General features: G+C 38.8%; 1 protein-coding gene across 1 annotated transcript in view; it reads right to left on the reverse strand.

The window, feature by feature from the left end:
* LOC136389687 (glycerophosphodiester phosphodiesterase domain-containing protein 4-like) overlaps nucleotides 1-16992 on the reverse strand; it is a 146364-nt gene that overhangs the window by 25440 nt on the left and 103932 nt on the right. The window contains exons 12-13 of the mRNA XM_066361496.1: nucleotides 8466-8687; nucleotides 6959-7113 (exon numbers count right to left, since the gene is read on the reverse strand). Of these exons, the coding sequence (XP_066217593.1) occupies nucleotides 6959-7113; nucleotides 8466-8687 (377 nt within the window). The remainder of the gene's footprint in view (nucleotides 1-6958; nucleotides 7114-8465; nucleotides 8688-16992) is intronic.

Here is a 16992-nt window from a genome sequence, read left to right on the forward strand (position 1 = left end):
GTACAACCCCAAAGAAACTAAAATGGTCTTAAAAAGAAAGAATAAATTGCTAGTGAACCACCCTACTCAATATCAAGGCTTTCATGGATAGTTACAATAATCAAAACAGTATGGTATTAGAAAGCATAGATACACAGATCAGCAGTATATAGTTTAATACCCAGAAATAGGCCTACACAAACATGCTCAAATGAATTTTGACAAAGGTGCAAAAGCAATTCAATGGAATAAAGATAATTTGTTTTCAACAAATAGTGCAGGAACAATTGGACAGGCAACTGAAAGGGTGGGGGAAAGAGCTAGAAGGGAACACAGTTTTACATGTTATTGAAGTTAAGCTGGTATAAATTCAAAATGTTGTAACTTTAAGTTAAATGTAATTCCCATGGTAACCACAAAGAAAACAGGTATAAAATATACACAAAAGAAAGTGAGCAAAGGATTTAAACATTTCACTATAAAAAAAATCAGCTATACATAAAAGCAAACAGTAATGCAGTAAATATGGTACAAATAAGCTATACGGCATATAGAAAACAAAATAAAATATCACATGATAGAAACAAAATTACAAATATTTACAGAAATAACTGAAGAAATAAAGTGTTAAAAGTCCCTCCCTATCAGTAATAATTTTAAAATGTAAAAGAATTAAACTCTTCCAAAGACAGAGGTGAACAGAATGGATAAAAACATGATCCAGGCCCTGGCTGGTTGGCTCAGCGGTAGAGTGTCGGCCTGGCGTGCAGGGGACCCGGGTTCGATTCCCGGCCAGGGCACATAGGAGAAGCGCCCATTTGCTTCTCCACCCCCCCCCCCTCCTTCCTCTCTGTCTCTCTCTTCCCCTCCCGCAGCCAAGGCTCCATTGGAGCAAAGATGGCCCGGGCGCTGGGGATGGCTCCTTGGCCTCTGCCCCAGGCGCTAGAGTGGCTCTGGTCTCGGGAGAGCGACGCCCCGGAGGGGCAGAGCATCGCCCCCTGGTGGGCAGAGCATTGCCCCTGGTGGGCGTGCCGGGTGGATCCCGGTCGGGCGCATGCGGGAGTCTGTCTGACTGTCTCTCCCCATTTCCAGCTTCAGAAAAATACAAAAAAAAAAAAAAAAAAATCATCCAAATTTATGTAGTCTATAAGAGACACACTTTACATTCAAACACACAGATAGATTGAAAGTAAAAGAATGAAAATAATCCCATCCAAAGAGTAACCAGAAACAGCAGGGGTGCCTCTACTAATATTGGACAAAATAGCTTTATAAGCAAAAATGTTACAAGAGACAAAGGACATTTTATATTAATAAAAATTCAATACATCAAGAAGATATAAGAATTATAAACATTTACACATGTATTGAAAGATAAGCCAAATTTATAAAGCAAAACTGACAGAACTGAAGAAAGAAATAGACATCTGTACAATAATAGTTGGAGATTTCAATATCCATTCTCAATAATGGAAAGAACAAGCAGACCAAAATTAAGGAAGCAAATAGAGGATTTAATCAACACAAGAAACTAACTATACCTAACAGGTATATACAGAACATTAAACACAAAATTAACAGCATACACATTCTACTCTAGTGCACAGGGTCTATTTTTCAGAATAGACCATATATTAGATCACAAATTAAATGTCAATAAATGTAAAAAGATAGATACCATACAATGTATCTTCTTTAATCATAACAGGATAAAGTTAGAAGTCAATAAGAAAAGGAAAACTGGACAATTCACATATTTGTGGACATTAAACAACACACTTTTAAGCAACCAAAGGATCAATAAAAAAAATCACAAAGGAAATTAGAAAATACTGTACATAAACAAATGAAGAGAAAAACAGTATACCAAAACTCATGGGATGCATCAAAAGTGGTTCTAGGGGAAAATCATGACATATATATATATATATATACACACACACACACACACACACACACACACACACACACACAAGAAAGATCTCCTCTTAAGATCAGGAACTAGACAGGGGTGTCCCCTCTCATCACCCTTATTCACCATAGTTCTGGAAGTCCTAGCCACAGCAATCAGACAAGAAAAAGAAATGAAAGTCATTCAAATTGGAAAAGAAGAAGTAAAACTGTTATTATTTGCTGATAACACAATACTGAACATAGAAAACCCTAAAGTCTTAGCCAAAAAACTACTAGACCTGATAAATGAATTTGGCAAGGTGGCAGGATATAAAATTAATATTCAGAAATCAGTGGCATTTTTATATACCAACAATAAACTGTCAAAAAGAGAAGGTAAGGTAATAACCCCCTTCACTACTGCAACAACAAAAATAAAGTACCTATGAATAAATTTAACTAAGGAGGTAAAAGATTTGTACTCAGAAAATTACAAGACATTGAAAAAAGAAATCCAGAAAGATACAAACTAGTGAAAGTACATACTGTGTTCATGGATAGGAAAAATTAACATCATTAAAATGTCCATCCTACCTAAAGCAATCTATAGATTCAATGCAATTCCTAATAAAATATCATACCAATGGCTTACTTAACAGATCTAGGACAAATATTCCAAAAAGTTGTATGGAACAAAAAAAGAACCTTAGTAGCCTCAGGAATCTTTTTTTTTTATTTTTATTTTATTGTATTTATTTTTAATGGGGTGACATCAGTAAATCAAGATACATATATTCAAAGATAACATGTCCAGGTTATCTTATCATTCAATTATGTTGCATACCCATCACCCAAAGTCAGATTGTCCTGTCACCCTCTATCTAGTTCTCTTTGTGCCCCTCCCCCTCCCCCTTCCCTCTCCCTCTCACTTCCTAATATCAAGTTATACTACAAGGCCACTGTAATCAAAACAGCTTGATGCTTGCAAAAAAACAGGCATATAGATCAATGGAACAGAACAGAGAACCCAGACATAAACTTATGCTTTTATGGTCAATTAATATTCAACAAAGGCAGCAAGAATATACAATGGAGAAAAGACAGTCTCTTTAATAAATGGTATTGGGAAAATTGGACATGTACATGCAAAAAAAATGAAACTAGAGTATCAATGTACACTATTCACAAAAATAAGCTCAAAATGGATAAAAGACTTAAGTGTAAGGAGTGAAACCATAAAAATCTTGGAAGAAAACATAGGTAGTAAACTCTCCAATATCTCTTGTAGCAATATTTTTGCCAATATATCTCTGTGGGCAAGAAAAATAAAGGACAAAATAAACAAATGGGACTGTGTCAAACTAAAAAGCTTTTGCACAGCAAAAGAAATCATTAACAAAATAAAAAAACAACCCACTCAATGGGAGAACATATTTGCTGATACATCTGATAAGGGGTTAATAACCAAAATTTATAAAGAACTTTTAAAACTCAACAGCAGGAAAGTAAACAATACAATTTAAAAATGGGCAAAATGGCCCTGGCCAGTTGGCTCAGTGGTAGAGCATTAGCCTGGCATGTGAATTCCCAAAGTTCAATTTCTATTTAGGTAACACAGGAGAAGTGACCATCTGCTTCTCCATCCTTCCCCCTTCCCTTTCCTCTTCTCTCTCCCCCTCCCCACAGCCATGGCTTTATTTATTCGAGCAAGTTGGCCCCAGGTACTGAGAATGGCTCCATGGCCCCTACCTCAGGCATTAAAAATAGCTCAGTTGCAGAGCAACAAAGTAAAAGACCCCAGGTGGGCAGAGCATTGCCCCCTAGGGGGCTTGCTGGGTGGATCCCCATCAGAGCACATGCAGGAATCTTGATCTCTGTCTCCCCACCCCAATTAGAAAAAAAAAAAAGGGCAAAGGACCTGAATAGATACTTTTCCAAAGAGGACATACAGATGGCCAATAGGCATATCAAAAAATGCTCAATAAATTCACAAACAACAAGTGTTGGCAAGGGTGCGGAGAATAGAAACTCTTGTGTGTTGGTGGTGGGAATGAAGATTGGTGCAGTCACTGTGGAAAGCAGTATGAAATTACCTCAAATAATTAAAAATAAAACTGCCTTATGACTCGGCAATTCCACTTCTGAGAATATATCCAAAGAAACCTGAAACACTAATTCAAAATAATATATGCATACCTATGTTCATTTCAGTGTTATTTACAATAGCCAAGATTTGGAAGCAGCCCAAGTGCCCATCAGTAGATGAGTGGATAAAAAAGCTGTGGTATGTTCACACAATGGAATACTTCTTGGCCATAAAAACTAAGGTAATCTTATCTTTTACGACAGTATGGATGGACTTGGACAACATTATGCTAAGTGAAGTAAGCCAGTCAGAGAAAGATAAGTACTATATGATTTCACTTATATGTGAAATCTAACAAATAAAATGAATTAAGCAAAATAGAGACAGACTCATAGATAGAGAGCAGACTGACAGCTGTCTGGTGAGTGGGAGTGGTGTTAGGCGAGTGGGATGGAAGGATTGAGCAATTAAAAAGAGAGACACTGATGGAGACAGCCAAAAGTGTGGTGACTGCCGTGGTCAGGAGTAAAGGGGGATAGAAGGTGATGGATGCAGATTTGACTTGGAGTGGTGAACACACAATCCAGTATACAGAAGATAAGTTGTAGAGTTGAGTGCCTGAAACCTGCAAAATTTTGTTAACAAGTGTCACCTCAATAAGTTTAATTTACAGAGCGGGGAAAAATAAATAATTTTTTTTAAAAAGTAAAATGGTGGTTGCCAAGGCCTGAAGTTGGAGTGGGAGAATGCAGGGTCATTGTTTAATGAGTATAGAATTTGAGTTTCCAAAATTAAAAGACTTAAGTAGATGGATGGTGTGACAGTTAAAAAATGTTATAAATGTGCATCAAAACCACTGAACTGTACATTTAAAAATGATTAAAATAGTGAATTTTGTTATTTGTATTTTACCACAATTCAAACATGTTTTAAAAGAAGGAAATTTGAACATAGACTTTTAGTTTAAAAAATTATGTTCACATGAAAACCTGTACATAAATGTTTATAATGTTTATTTATAATAGCTCATAAATGGAAAGAATCAGATATCATCAAGTTGGTGAATTATTGAAAAACTTCATTACATACATACAATGAAATACTACTCAGCAACAAAAAAGAACATACTATTATTACATACAACAACCTGGATGGATCAAAAGGGAATTATCTGTAAAAAATACAATCACAACAGGTTCTGTAAGATTCTACTTATGCAATGTTCTTGAAATGACAAAATTATAGAAAAGGAGAACAGATTGGTCATTGTGAGGAGTGAGGATCTGAGGAGAAGGAAGGGGATGAAGGCAATTTCCAGGGCACAGTATGTAAGGATGATTATGATAAATAAAGCAGTTAACATTTGTTGTGTTCTTACATTTGCCCAGTGTTTTGTTATGTGTATATTAATTAGCTCATTTAATCTTTTAATCATTCCATCATGTTATTGCTGTCATTAATTTACAAATGAGAAAATTGACAATTAAAAATTTGTCTAAAGTTCTATGTGTAGCTGATAGGTAGGCCAGGATTTGAAAAAGGGTCTGCGATCTACCAATCACAGACCTCGACACATAATAAAGGCTTGATAAATAAAAGCTATTAAAATTCTTTCTACTAGATTAATCTAAATTATAATTGGAAGGAAAGAAAATAACCTTAGAGCCTCTTTCTTTCTTTCTTCCTTTCTTTCTTTTATTTTTTTATTAAGTGAGAAGCAGGGAGGCAGAGAGACAGACTCTGGCATGCATCTGACTGGGATCCACCTGGCAAGCCCTCTACTGGGTGATGCTCTGCCCATCTGGGTTGTTGCTCCATTGCTCAGCAACCGAGCTATTTTAGTGCCTGAGGAGAGGCCATGGAGCCATCCTCAGGACCAGGGGCCAGCTTGCTTGAACCATGGCTGTGGGAGGGGAAGAGAGAGAGAGATAAGGAAGAGGGAAGGGATGGAGAAGCAGATGGTCACTTCTCCTGTGTGCCCTGACCGGGAATCAAACTGGGGACCTCTACATGCCAGGTCAACATTCTACTGCTGAGCCTACCAGCCAGGGCTTACAACCATTTTCTGTCTGAAAAAAAAGTAAAAGAAATAGAAATACAATCATAATAGAGGTGTAGTTGGGTAAAAAGAAATCTTCTGATTGGAAAACAGATGTAATACAAAATAATGAAAAAGACATGTTGTGATCACCCACCCTAGAGTCAAAAAGACAGGGAAAACAGGAACAGGAACATGCAATGGCTTAGTTTATGACTTGACATGCAGAAAGTTATCTACATATACTTTTATTAAACCCAAGGGAATTTTGGATATATATATTTCCAAGGAAGACTTTGTCTCTGAGGCATTTAAATTATCTGAAGAAATTATTTTTAAATCTAACAGAAAGGGGATATGGGTTAAATTAGGCAGAGATTAATAATAATTAAGTTTGAAAAAATTACCATTTTATTCCCAGGTGTTTTTAATTCTGAAAACAATTTATCTATAATAATATATTTATAAATGTGGTTGTTAATAATTTCAGTTTCTTTTCATTCTAGGCTTTTTTAAGTCTTTTAAATAATGCTTTAGTAATATTCTTAATTATGCCTATTAGAAATCTGGCTATCTGGGTCACAAAGATATTTATGGGGTACTGCAATTCATCTGGTAATGGCAGCAGGAAATAAACACCTTTTTGGGCTCTGACTTTCAACGATCACCTTACATGAAAACAAAACGCCAAGCATACAAAACACGTGTTGAACGAGAAACTGAAGCACACAGGAGAAGGGGCTGAAGACTATGTTCAGAGACACAGCCTATACTTGATAAATGTTTGTTAGTAGAGGGAGGGAGGAAGAAAGGGAAGGAAGGAAGGAAAGAATAGGGGATTCCAAAAAGATGGGCACACACAGAGGTCCTGAGATGAGAAGGGAAGCTAAGTAGCTTGGTTAGAATGCAGATTTTCTGCATTAAAGGAATATATATCAAGAGAGGTGTGGTCAAACACTTACTTTAACTTGATATGAAACAACCTCTTGTAGTTAACATTTATTATTCTGATGTTATTTTTTCTAAGTTCTTCAACGGTGTGTAACCGGTCCACTTGCTGAAAACCAGGTGCTGTCTCCTGGACATATTTCCTATCAAAAGCTGGCAACCAATAAATCTGTAAGAAGAAAAAGAAATTTTTCAGTGGATAATCAGCTATCTAGTTACACATAGCCCCACGTAGACTAGATGGAGCCCCATTCCAGCACAGCTAACAGTCTATATGGAGTAGAGAGAGATTCTAGCCTTCGGCCCAATATTGTCTAATAAACTCTCACACTGGGGCTTTCGCCAAGGTTGTTCTACAGCTGAGTTTTCTCAGATAACATCATGGATCAAGGGCCCATTGTGCGCAGAGAGCCTCACACTAGCCGAAGTGGATGATGGATTGGCAGGTGAGGATGAAAGGTGGGAATCAGAAATTTCTCCTCTGGCTGATAATGCTAAACATCATCTTGGAGAGGGCTCATTTCCTGCCAATGGGGAATGCCATGATGACACATCTGTGCAAATAGTTCCATTGATAAAAAAAAAAAAAAAAAAAAGACACATTTTTTCACTCACAGCACTCTTCCATATTCAGAGATTTTTTTTTTTTTTTGGTGTGTGTTTTTCGGAAGCTGGAAATGGGGAGAGACAGTCAGACAGACTTCTGCATGCGCCCGACCGGTATCCACCCGGCACGCCCACCGGGGCGATGCTCTGCCACCAGGGGGCGATGCTCTGCCCCTGCAGGGCATCGCTCTGTCGTGACCAGAGCCACTCTAGCGCCTAGGGCAGAGGCCAAGGAGCCATCCCCAGCGCCCGGGCCATCTTTGCTCCAATGGAGCCTCGGCGCGGGAGGGGAAGAGAGAGACAGAGAGGAAGGAGAGGGGGAGGGGTGGAGAAGCAGATGGGCACTTCTCCTGTGTGCCTTGGCTGGGAATCGAACCCGGGACTTCTGCACGCCAGGCCAACGCTCTACCACTGAGCCAACCGGCCAGGGCCCATATTCAGAGAATTTAAGAGATTTGCAATGACTGACTATCCCAATGCAGAGAGGTGCTTCTGAAAAACATGATGAATAAATCTCTGTTCAAATAAGTACATACCAGCTTCTCCATCATTAATTGAAACCAAGTCCTCAAAGCCTTTGTGTTCTTCAGGCCCTTTCTAATAGCTCTGCATTGGTGATGGTGCAGGTCACGTCATATAGTCATCACACACATTCCCTTTTAACAGAGTGCTGATATTTCATTTGGTTTAGAATAGCAAAGAGCCTCAATATTTTCCCCACTGAGATAAATATGGGTGGGTCATTCTTAGGTTGCTACATGTAACTGCATAAGCAATAATCACCATTTCTACAGGGAGCACATATATTTAAGAATCCCAGGGAAGATCTATAAGATAGGCTAGGTTGAACTGCTATACTCCTGGGACTTGCTATCCACCTCCCAATTGCTACCATAAATACTGAGATAGACATACCAGATGATGCTCAATTTTAGAGTTAAGGGTCACATTTACTACTTTGCGTACAAATGTGTTTCTGAAAGGATGTTTTGCTGGAGGGGTATTAAGATGAAATATCACATATTTTCTCTCCTTCCGTGCAATTTCCAATAAATCACTTAGTTTTGGAATCATCTGCTTTCTTGCTTTTTCTCTGTCAGCATTTGATAAAGGTTTCATATTGTAAAATGGTCTGAGCTTAAAGAATAAATACAAAAGAGAATACATTGGTTTCTATTAGAAGCATTTTACAACCTTCCTGCTACATAGCTCCACATCTGGTCCTACCTGTGTGTTACTCTATTACCATTCAACCTACCAGACCATCTGAAATACTGGTCTTGAGATAAGAGTTACCAAGGAGAGAAATTAAATGTCATCTCCATAGGTAATTATGGTATTTGGAATGATGTAGGCTATATCCAAGAACTTGTTGTGTTTGCACAGAAAGGCCTTCATGTTCCGTCTTGACCTTCCTTTCAGCCTGTTTTTCTATAACTCAAGGTAATACAATCCCCCTTCAGTTGCACTGGCTTCCAACGTTTACTCTTCTTGTCCTAGAAATAGCCTTTGGCTTCAGACCGAATTGGATTCAATCCCAGTTCTATCACTCATTTGCCTTCTTTGCCATATCTACCTGTTAAAATCCTACCCTCAACCTGCAAAGTTCAGCCCAAATGCTACCTCCTTCATGAAGCCTTTCTTAAATATTTCTGAACTAAAGTGACTTTGATGGTGTTAAAACTCCAATGGCCCATTTTTGTGCCTCTGTAATTGTGTCTCATACTGCCTTCTATTGTAATTTATGGAAGTCTTAGCCAGATTCAATTCTGGCTTCATATGCTTCTTGCTGTGTAACCTTGGTAAAACCATTTAAATTCCCAAAGTCTTCACTGTCCAAACTATAAAGTAAGGGAAGAAAAAGGAGGGGTACACATATGTTTCCCAAGGTTATTTTGAAGATTGAATATGATAAAATATGTACAGGGTCTAGGAGCATGTCCAGTACCTAGAAAAGTGCACAGTTCACTTAGTTCCCTCACTCTCTACTGCTTCAACTGGAGTATAATTCCCTCACAGGAGGAACTGTCAGCTTGTCTTTGTATTTCATCTTACAAATCAGTCCATACATGTGTTAGCTACATTAAATGTAATAGATAGCTGTTTTAATAATCATTTACCAACTTCAGATCATCTGTTGGTGAAGTCTGTGAAGCAAGAAGAAGGCACTCATATTTTCTTAACTCAAATAATCTCCTTCTCACTGCACAACTCTATCTTCATTCTCATTCTCACCCTTTCTATTTCTTCTCCTTCCCTTGACCTCCTAAACAAGCTGCTCTTTCTCATCTTTTTCTCAGGAAAGAAATAATCGCATTGTACAGGATCCCCAATGAGGCCTGGAAGGCAGATCACAGAAACTAAATTAAATCATAGTCTACATCTGAGTTCGGTCTATCATGAGGATTTTTTTTCATCCTCATGAAAATAGAAATTTGCTTTAGGATTCGAGATTTTGTTTGACTTTATACCAGATCTAGACCAACTGATTCATTTAACTGTTAGCCCTTTATGTGAGAAAACTGTTAAAAGAACAAGATGGAGAAAGCCTAGAGAGGATCTAAATGACTAAGCTGTGCATAATTCCTGAAATGTCCATGAATTGGTAAAAAAGAATAGGAAATGCACTATAGAAAGACATTTATTAAGCCTTTCCTTTAAGGATAAATTGGATGAAAAATTCAATATAGTAAAAACAGTAAAGACTAATTAATGATAGAATTTAAAACCAAATTCCAGTAAGCTTTAAGTGGTATTATGGGGTAGATGAAGTAAATCGAATTTCTTTTTATGTATATAAACTAGGGAACTTAGAATAATAAACAGGAATGGGACAATGCCAGTTCAGACTATCTCCAACATGTAATTGAACATTTTCAAAAGCCTGAGGAAGTAACAATAGAGAAATGACAACAAACTTTTAGTTCTCCACATAAAACACCCAGTTCCTCAATTAAAAACAATACCAAAAGGTCCTCAGTTTTCTATGCCTATGCTTACAGAAATTACAAGTAGAAGGGCCATTGGATGACTCAATGTATCATACTGTTTAATAAAAAGAACAATTATCTAAATCGCCCAATAATGCCAAATAAAGAAACCACTACAACAAACTATTTTAGAAGTACAGGTATTGGTAAAGAGAGATGAACAATAATAGTTTTTGTTGATACAGGTGCTACTACCTTTACTATTAATCCCAATACCATAGAAAATCAGATTGTTCAGAGTAGCAGTGAAAAAGTGGGACATTCTAACCATGTCCCAACCTATAACTATTATTTTGAGGCCATTGTCAGAAGCACTCCTTTCAGGCCCTGGCCGGTTGGCTCAGTGGTAGAGCATCGGCCTGGCATGCAGAAGTCCTGGGTTCAATTCCCAGCCAGGGCACACAGGAGAAGCACCCATCTGCTTCTCCACCCCTCCCCCTCTCCTTCCTCTCTGTCTCTCTTTTCCCCTCCCGCAGCCGAGGCTCCATTGGAGCAAAGATGGCCTGGGCGCTGGAGATGGCTCCTTGGCCTCTGCCCCAGGCACTAGAATGGCTCTGGTCACAACAGAGCGACGCCCCGGAGGGGCAAAGCATCGCCCCCTGGTGGGCAGAGCGTCACCCCCTGGTGGGCATGCTGGGTGGATCCCGGTCGGGCGCATGCGGGAGTCTGTCTGACTGTCTCTCCCCGTTTCCGGCTTCAGAAAAATACGGGGGAAAAAAAAAAAGAAGAAGCACTCCTTTCTTCTCTATAGCACTCTCCTATAAACTTCATCATCAGGAATCTTTGCAAAAACAATCTCTAGTGAAATGTACAGCAAATTATTTTTAGAAACCACAGAAAATTCTACTGCACATTATTAAATTATAGTGATATTAGTATATTGATTCAAAAAATAACCAAATAATTGGCCAAGGTACCAAGACCCCTGAGGGGAAAAGAAACAGAATAATGAGAATCAAACCCTAAGAATTCAGATTGACTTTGTTGACACTGTTGCCTAAAATCCTCTTAACGCTGACATTAAGGGAGATCTAAGCCAACTATAACAGACTTAATATAATAAGGGTTAATTTTCCCTTTCATTAGTCTAAGCAATATATCCCTTTATCTGCTTTAAAAAAAAACTGAGATGGTGGCAGATAAAGATTCATCCAGTATCTGTGAGCTATTAACCAAACTATCCCTCAATTTCTAATACTGCCTAACCCAATTATACTCTCTTTGGTCTAATTTCTACTTTCTTTGTGTCCCAGTGGATGAAGATAGCCAATATTTATTGCTTTTGCTAGGAAATACTAATAATTTACCTGGAAAGTTATGTTTCAGACATTTATTGAAGGCTCATCCTACTCTTCTCAAGCCAAAGCAAGATCTTAAGGATATGTAGCACCCATCTTGAAATTCTAAGATTGATTCTATAACTCCAGTCAAAAATCTTTTTTTTTTTTGACATAGACAGAGAGAGAGAGAGACAGAGAGAGGAACAGATAGGGACAGGCAGACAGGAAAGGAGAGATGAGAAGCATCAATTCTTCGTTGCAGCTCCTTAGTTGTTCATTGACTGCTTTCTCATATGTGCCTTGACCAGGGGAGCTACAGCAGAGCAAGTGACCCCCTTGCTCAAGTCAGCGACCTTTGGGTTCAGGCCAGCGACCAGGGCATCATATCTATGATCCCAAGCTCAAGCCAGTGACCCCGTGCTCAAGCTGGTGAGCTCACACTCAAGCCAGATGAGCCTGTGCTCAAGCTGGTGACCTTGGGGTTTCGAACCTGGGTCCTCTGCATCCCAGTCCAATGCCCTATCCACTGTGCTACCACTTGGTCAGGCTAGTCACAAAACTTCTAAGGAAAAAAAATTTAATTCTACAACATAACAGTTCATTATCCAGGGTTCAGCAAACTTATTCTGTGATGGGCCACATACTAAATATTTTTGATTGTGAGACAAGACAGTCCTTCTCACAACTATTCAACTCTGCCATTATACTGGAAAAACAGCCATAGACAGACAATTCATAAGTGAATAAGACTGTCTATGTTCCAATAAACACTATTTATGGACAATATAAAATTTAAGTTTTATATATTTTTGCACATCATGAAACATTATTCTTTTGATTTTTCTCTCCATCATTTAAAAATGTAAAAACAAGTTTTAGCTCAGAGGCTGTCAAAAAACAGTCAGTGGGCTGGATTTGGACATCAAGCCATAGTTTGTCAACCCTTGGCTGTGCTATACTAGCTAAGGAAGGACATAATCTAATGAAAGATTACAAATTATACAAAATTATCCAAAGCCCACCACTAACACAGTTAAGACTAACTGGATGTTGTAAAGTGGAGATAGCAAGCTTTTTGGAAATAGACAGGCCTCTATGTGATTTGACTCAAACAACTTAAATCATTCTCACAAAACAGAAACCAAAGACCTTTTCAGCCCTTTGAGTAGTCAGTTTTTTTCATGCTCACTGACCCCCAGGAGTGAGTTCTTTTTCAAAAATAAAATTAGTTACGGTTACAGTTTTACTAACTTAAAATTATGTTTGTGGCCCTGGCCGGTTGGCTCAGCGGTAGAGCGTCGGCCTAGCGTGCGGAGGACCCGGGTTCGATTCCCGGCCAGGGCACACAGGAGAAGCGCCCATTTGCTTCTCCACCCCTCCGCTGCGCTTTCCTCTCTGTCTCTCTCTTCCCCTCCCGCAGCCAAGGCTCCATTGGAGCAAAGATGGCCCGGGCGCTGGGGATGGCTCCTTGGCCTCTGCCTCAGGCGCTAGAGTGGCTCTGGTCGCAATATGGCGACGCTCAGGATGGGCAGAGCATCGCCCCCTGGTGGGCAGAGCATCGCCCCTGGTGGGCGTGCCGGGTGGATCCCGGTCGGGCGCATGCGGGAGTCTGTCTGACTGTCTCTCCCCATTTCCAGCTTCAGAAATGAAAAAAAAAAAAAACAAAACAAAACAAAAAAAATTATGTTTGTTTGATAACTAATTTATGGAAACAAGAAGAACATACATTTGCCTTTTTTAAATGTTGCCTTACACATTTTTAAAATAAATCGATCATAATCTGGATGATCAGGAGGCACGAGGACATACATGAACATTCGAACTACTCAAAGGGTTAATGATCTCAAAATATTTCTTCAACAATCATCTTTGCTGATCTTCCAGATCATCATGGACCTTTCTATTGACAGTATGCAAAAGGGGAGACCATGGTCTAAGGACATTAACTCAACAACTTGGCACACATCGAAGACTCATTGCTTATTACTGCCCATTCCCTGATCTAGCAGCAAGGCTTTTTATCTTTCCTCAGAAAAAAAAATGCAGTCTTGGCTAAATTAATCTAACAATCTTCAAATCCTGTACTAGTTTCACTTTTCTATTTTATGGTACTATATTTAATACAATCCCTATTGTTAACTGACAATACCTAATATTTTTATGTTAGTTGATTAATTACCATAGTTACATTCTCTTTATCACATGACCATTTACCAATGTAACACTCTTAACACAACTGTATTATCCTCACCAGTGAAGGAGACTCCCATGACTTCTATAATTTGATAACTGTCCACACATGGAACAGTTCTTTTGGATGCTCCTATATTTAATATTGTTTATTGATAGGTTTTCTTTAAAAAATTTTTTTTCTTTTTCTTTTTTTGTATTTCTCTGAAATTGGAAACGGGGAGGCAGTCAGACAGACTCCCGCATGCGCCCGACCGGGATCCACCCGGCACACCCACCAGGGGGCGATGCTCTGCCCATCTTGGGAGTCGCTCTGCCGCAATCAGAGCCATTCCAGCGCCTGAGGCACAGGCCACAGAGCCTTCCTCAATGCCCGGGCCAACTTTGCTCCAATGGAGCCCTGGCTGCGGGAGAAGAGAGAGAAAGAGAGGAAGGAGAGGGGGAGGGGTGGAGAAGCAGATGGGCGCTTCTCCTGTGTGCTCTGGCCAGGAATCAAACCCAGGACTCCTGCACGCCAGGCTGATGCTCTACCACTGAGCCAACCGCCCAAGGCCTTGATAGTTTTCTTTTAAAAATTAAAAAAGACAGTAATAAGCTGATTAGGCAGTAATTTATTTAAATTCTCTTATAGAATCTCAAATCTATTACCAGATTATCAAATTGGTTCAGTGGCCAAAATATGGCCCTCCCTAGGAGATGTGAGATTGCTAAAAATAAAAGGGCAACTACATATACTGATTGCTTGTTTGCTTTTGAAGTAGTTCACAACTTTAGGGGGGAAAAAAAGAATTTTAACCTCTTCGGTTATCTGTATTAAAAATAAACAACAAATACACAAATTACATATGCCTTGAAGCTTCCCAAATAAATTGTGCTCCTGAAGGTAGAGATCCCCAGTGAAAAAGGCATTAGAGGAAATGCTTCCGATCATCACCCTGAAAAGAATGCTCTGATGAAAGTCCTTAGACAAGGAATGGTCTCTCATAGAGAAGAAAGACCAATCTATGGAGTTCAAGAATTGAATAATAATGCACAAAATATGACCCTAATTCTGAAAAGAAACACTAGAACTAATTGGGTTAGCAGATTCACGAGGACCACCTGGTATCACCAGTTAACCTCAAATAAATACTTCCCAAAATCCTCCATGACATAACTCATCACAGAGGGATCAACTGACTGCAGTATTAAACAAAGACTGATGGGGCAACTTTTCTAAGATATCAGAAAATGTGATGAGTTTTTTCTTTATCTGTAACTAACATAATCTTGAAAAAACTGTACAAGTGAGACATGGATTAGAACCTCACCCAAAATGAGACATGGATTAGAACCTTACCCAAAGGGACCCTCCTGAAACAAATTTTGTATAGTTTCTTCCCTTTGTGAGTAATAAATTTGTACTAGTAATTAGGTGTTTATTTTATTAATAAAAGCATTTCCCCCATTAAATAGTAACTGCAGCTTAAAATGGCTCAAAAATATTATATGTTTGTGTTCTCTACGTAAGGCATTCTAACTTACTATTCTGTGGCAGGGGAAAACATTGAATATTTATTTTAAATTATACAAAATACTGCTCCTTACTAAAACATCTCCTGTTCTTATACATGCCACATTCTTGAAAAGTGGGAAGAATACATGAAATGTGAAAACTCAAATCAGCCAAACTATGAAATGCCCTTGAAATTCCATGCCCTCAAGGACTGCCCTTTTTCTTATGCTCTGTGTTCTTTACCATCAGGAAGTCCTTGATTATCTCCCTGTCAACAGGTCGCTTGCAGCTGCATGTTTTGAAAATATCTCCACTCAAACTTCATTATCAGTCACTTATAAAAAGATTTTTTATGAACCCATACATAGATGGGACATAAAAATGAGACTCAGAGACATGGACAAGAATGTGATGGTAACAGGGGGTGGGGTGGAGGGGTAGGGAGGGGGCGAGGAAGGAGAGGGAGGGGGTAGGGGAGGGGAGGGGCACAAAGAAAACCAGATAGAAGGTGACAGAAGACAATTTGACTTTGGGTGAGGGATATGCAGCATAATCAAATGTCAAAATAATCTGGAGATGTTTTCTCAGAACATATGTACCCTGATTTATCAATGTCACTGCACTAAAATGAATAAAAATAAGATTTTTTAAAAAGGGTTTTTTAGGCCCTGACCAATTAGCTCAGTCTGTTAGGAGCATCGTCCTGAAATGACAGGTTGTAAATTCAATCCCCAGTCAGGACACACACAGGAAGCAAACAATGAATAAATGACTGAGTGGAACAACAAATGAATGCTTTCCTTCCCCATTCCTTCTCCCTTCCTTCCTCTCCTTGTCTCTCTAAAAATCAATAAATTAAAAAAAATTTAGCCCCAGACAGATAGCTCAGTTGGTTGGAGATCACCCCGGAGCATGGAGGTTGCCCATTCAATTCCCTGGTCAGAACACATACAGGAGCAGCTTGGTGTTCCTGTCCCTCTCTATCAAAAAAATATATAAAATTTTTTTAGCTAAATATTATAAAGGATTAACCAATATATCTTAGTCCTGTCATTAACAGGAACAGCCTGGAAAATAGCTCACAGAAAGACTGACCTTGAACATCACTGGAAGGACCATATCAGATACTCTGAACTCTAGTACAGCAATTAAAGTAGAAGGAATTGATAATTGGATATACATTTCCTAACTAAAATGACATCACTCACCTACAAGAATTGAAAAGATACAGCCATTAGAGATCATATACCTAGGTTCTTCTGAGAACCACTAGAAGTCAACAGCTAACCCAAGATCCTTGTAACCAGCAAACAACTATATGATGTAGAGCAGCTGTCAAAAAAAGCAATAGGAAAAGATTCTCCTGATAAACACCAAACTCACCTTTGAATGTTTTTGTTTTTTATCTTATGGTCATATTTTTGTTTTCATTGACTTCAGGTTATACACCACTGATTTGGCCTATTATGTTTCTCTTACTTAAAACA

This window comes from Saccopteryx leptura, chromosome 1 (genome assembly GCF_036850995.1).
Source record: "Saccopteryx leptura isolate mSacLep1 chromosome 1, mSacLep1_pri_phased_curated, whole genome shotgun sequence".
Classification (NCBI taxonomy): domain Eukaryota; kingdom Metazoa; phylum Chordata; class Mammalia; order Chiroptera; family Emballonuridae; genus Saccopteryx; species Saccopteryx leptura.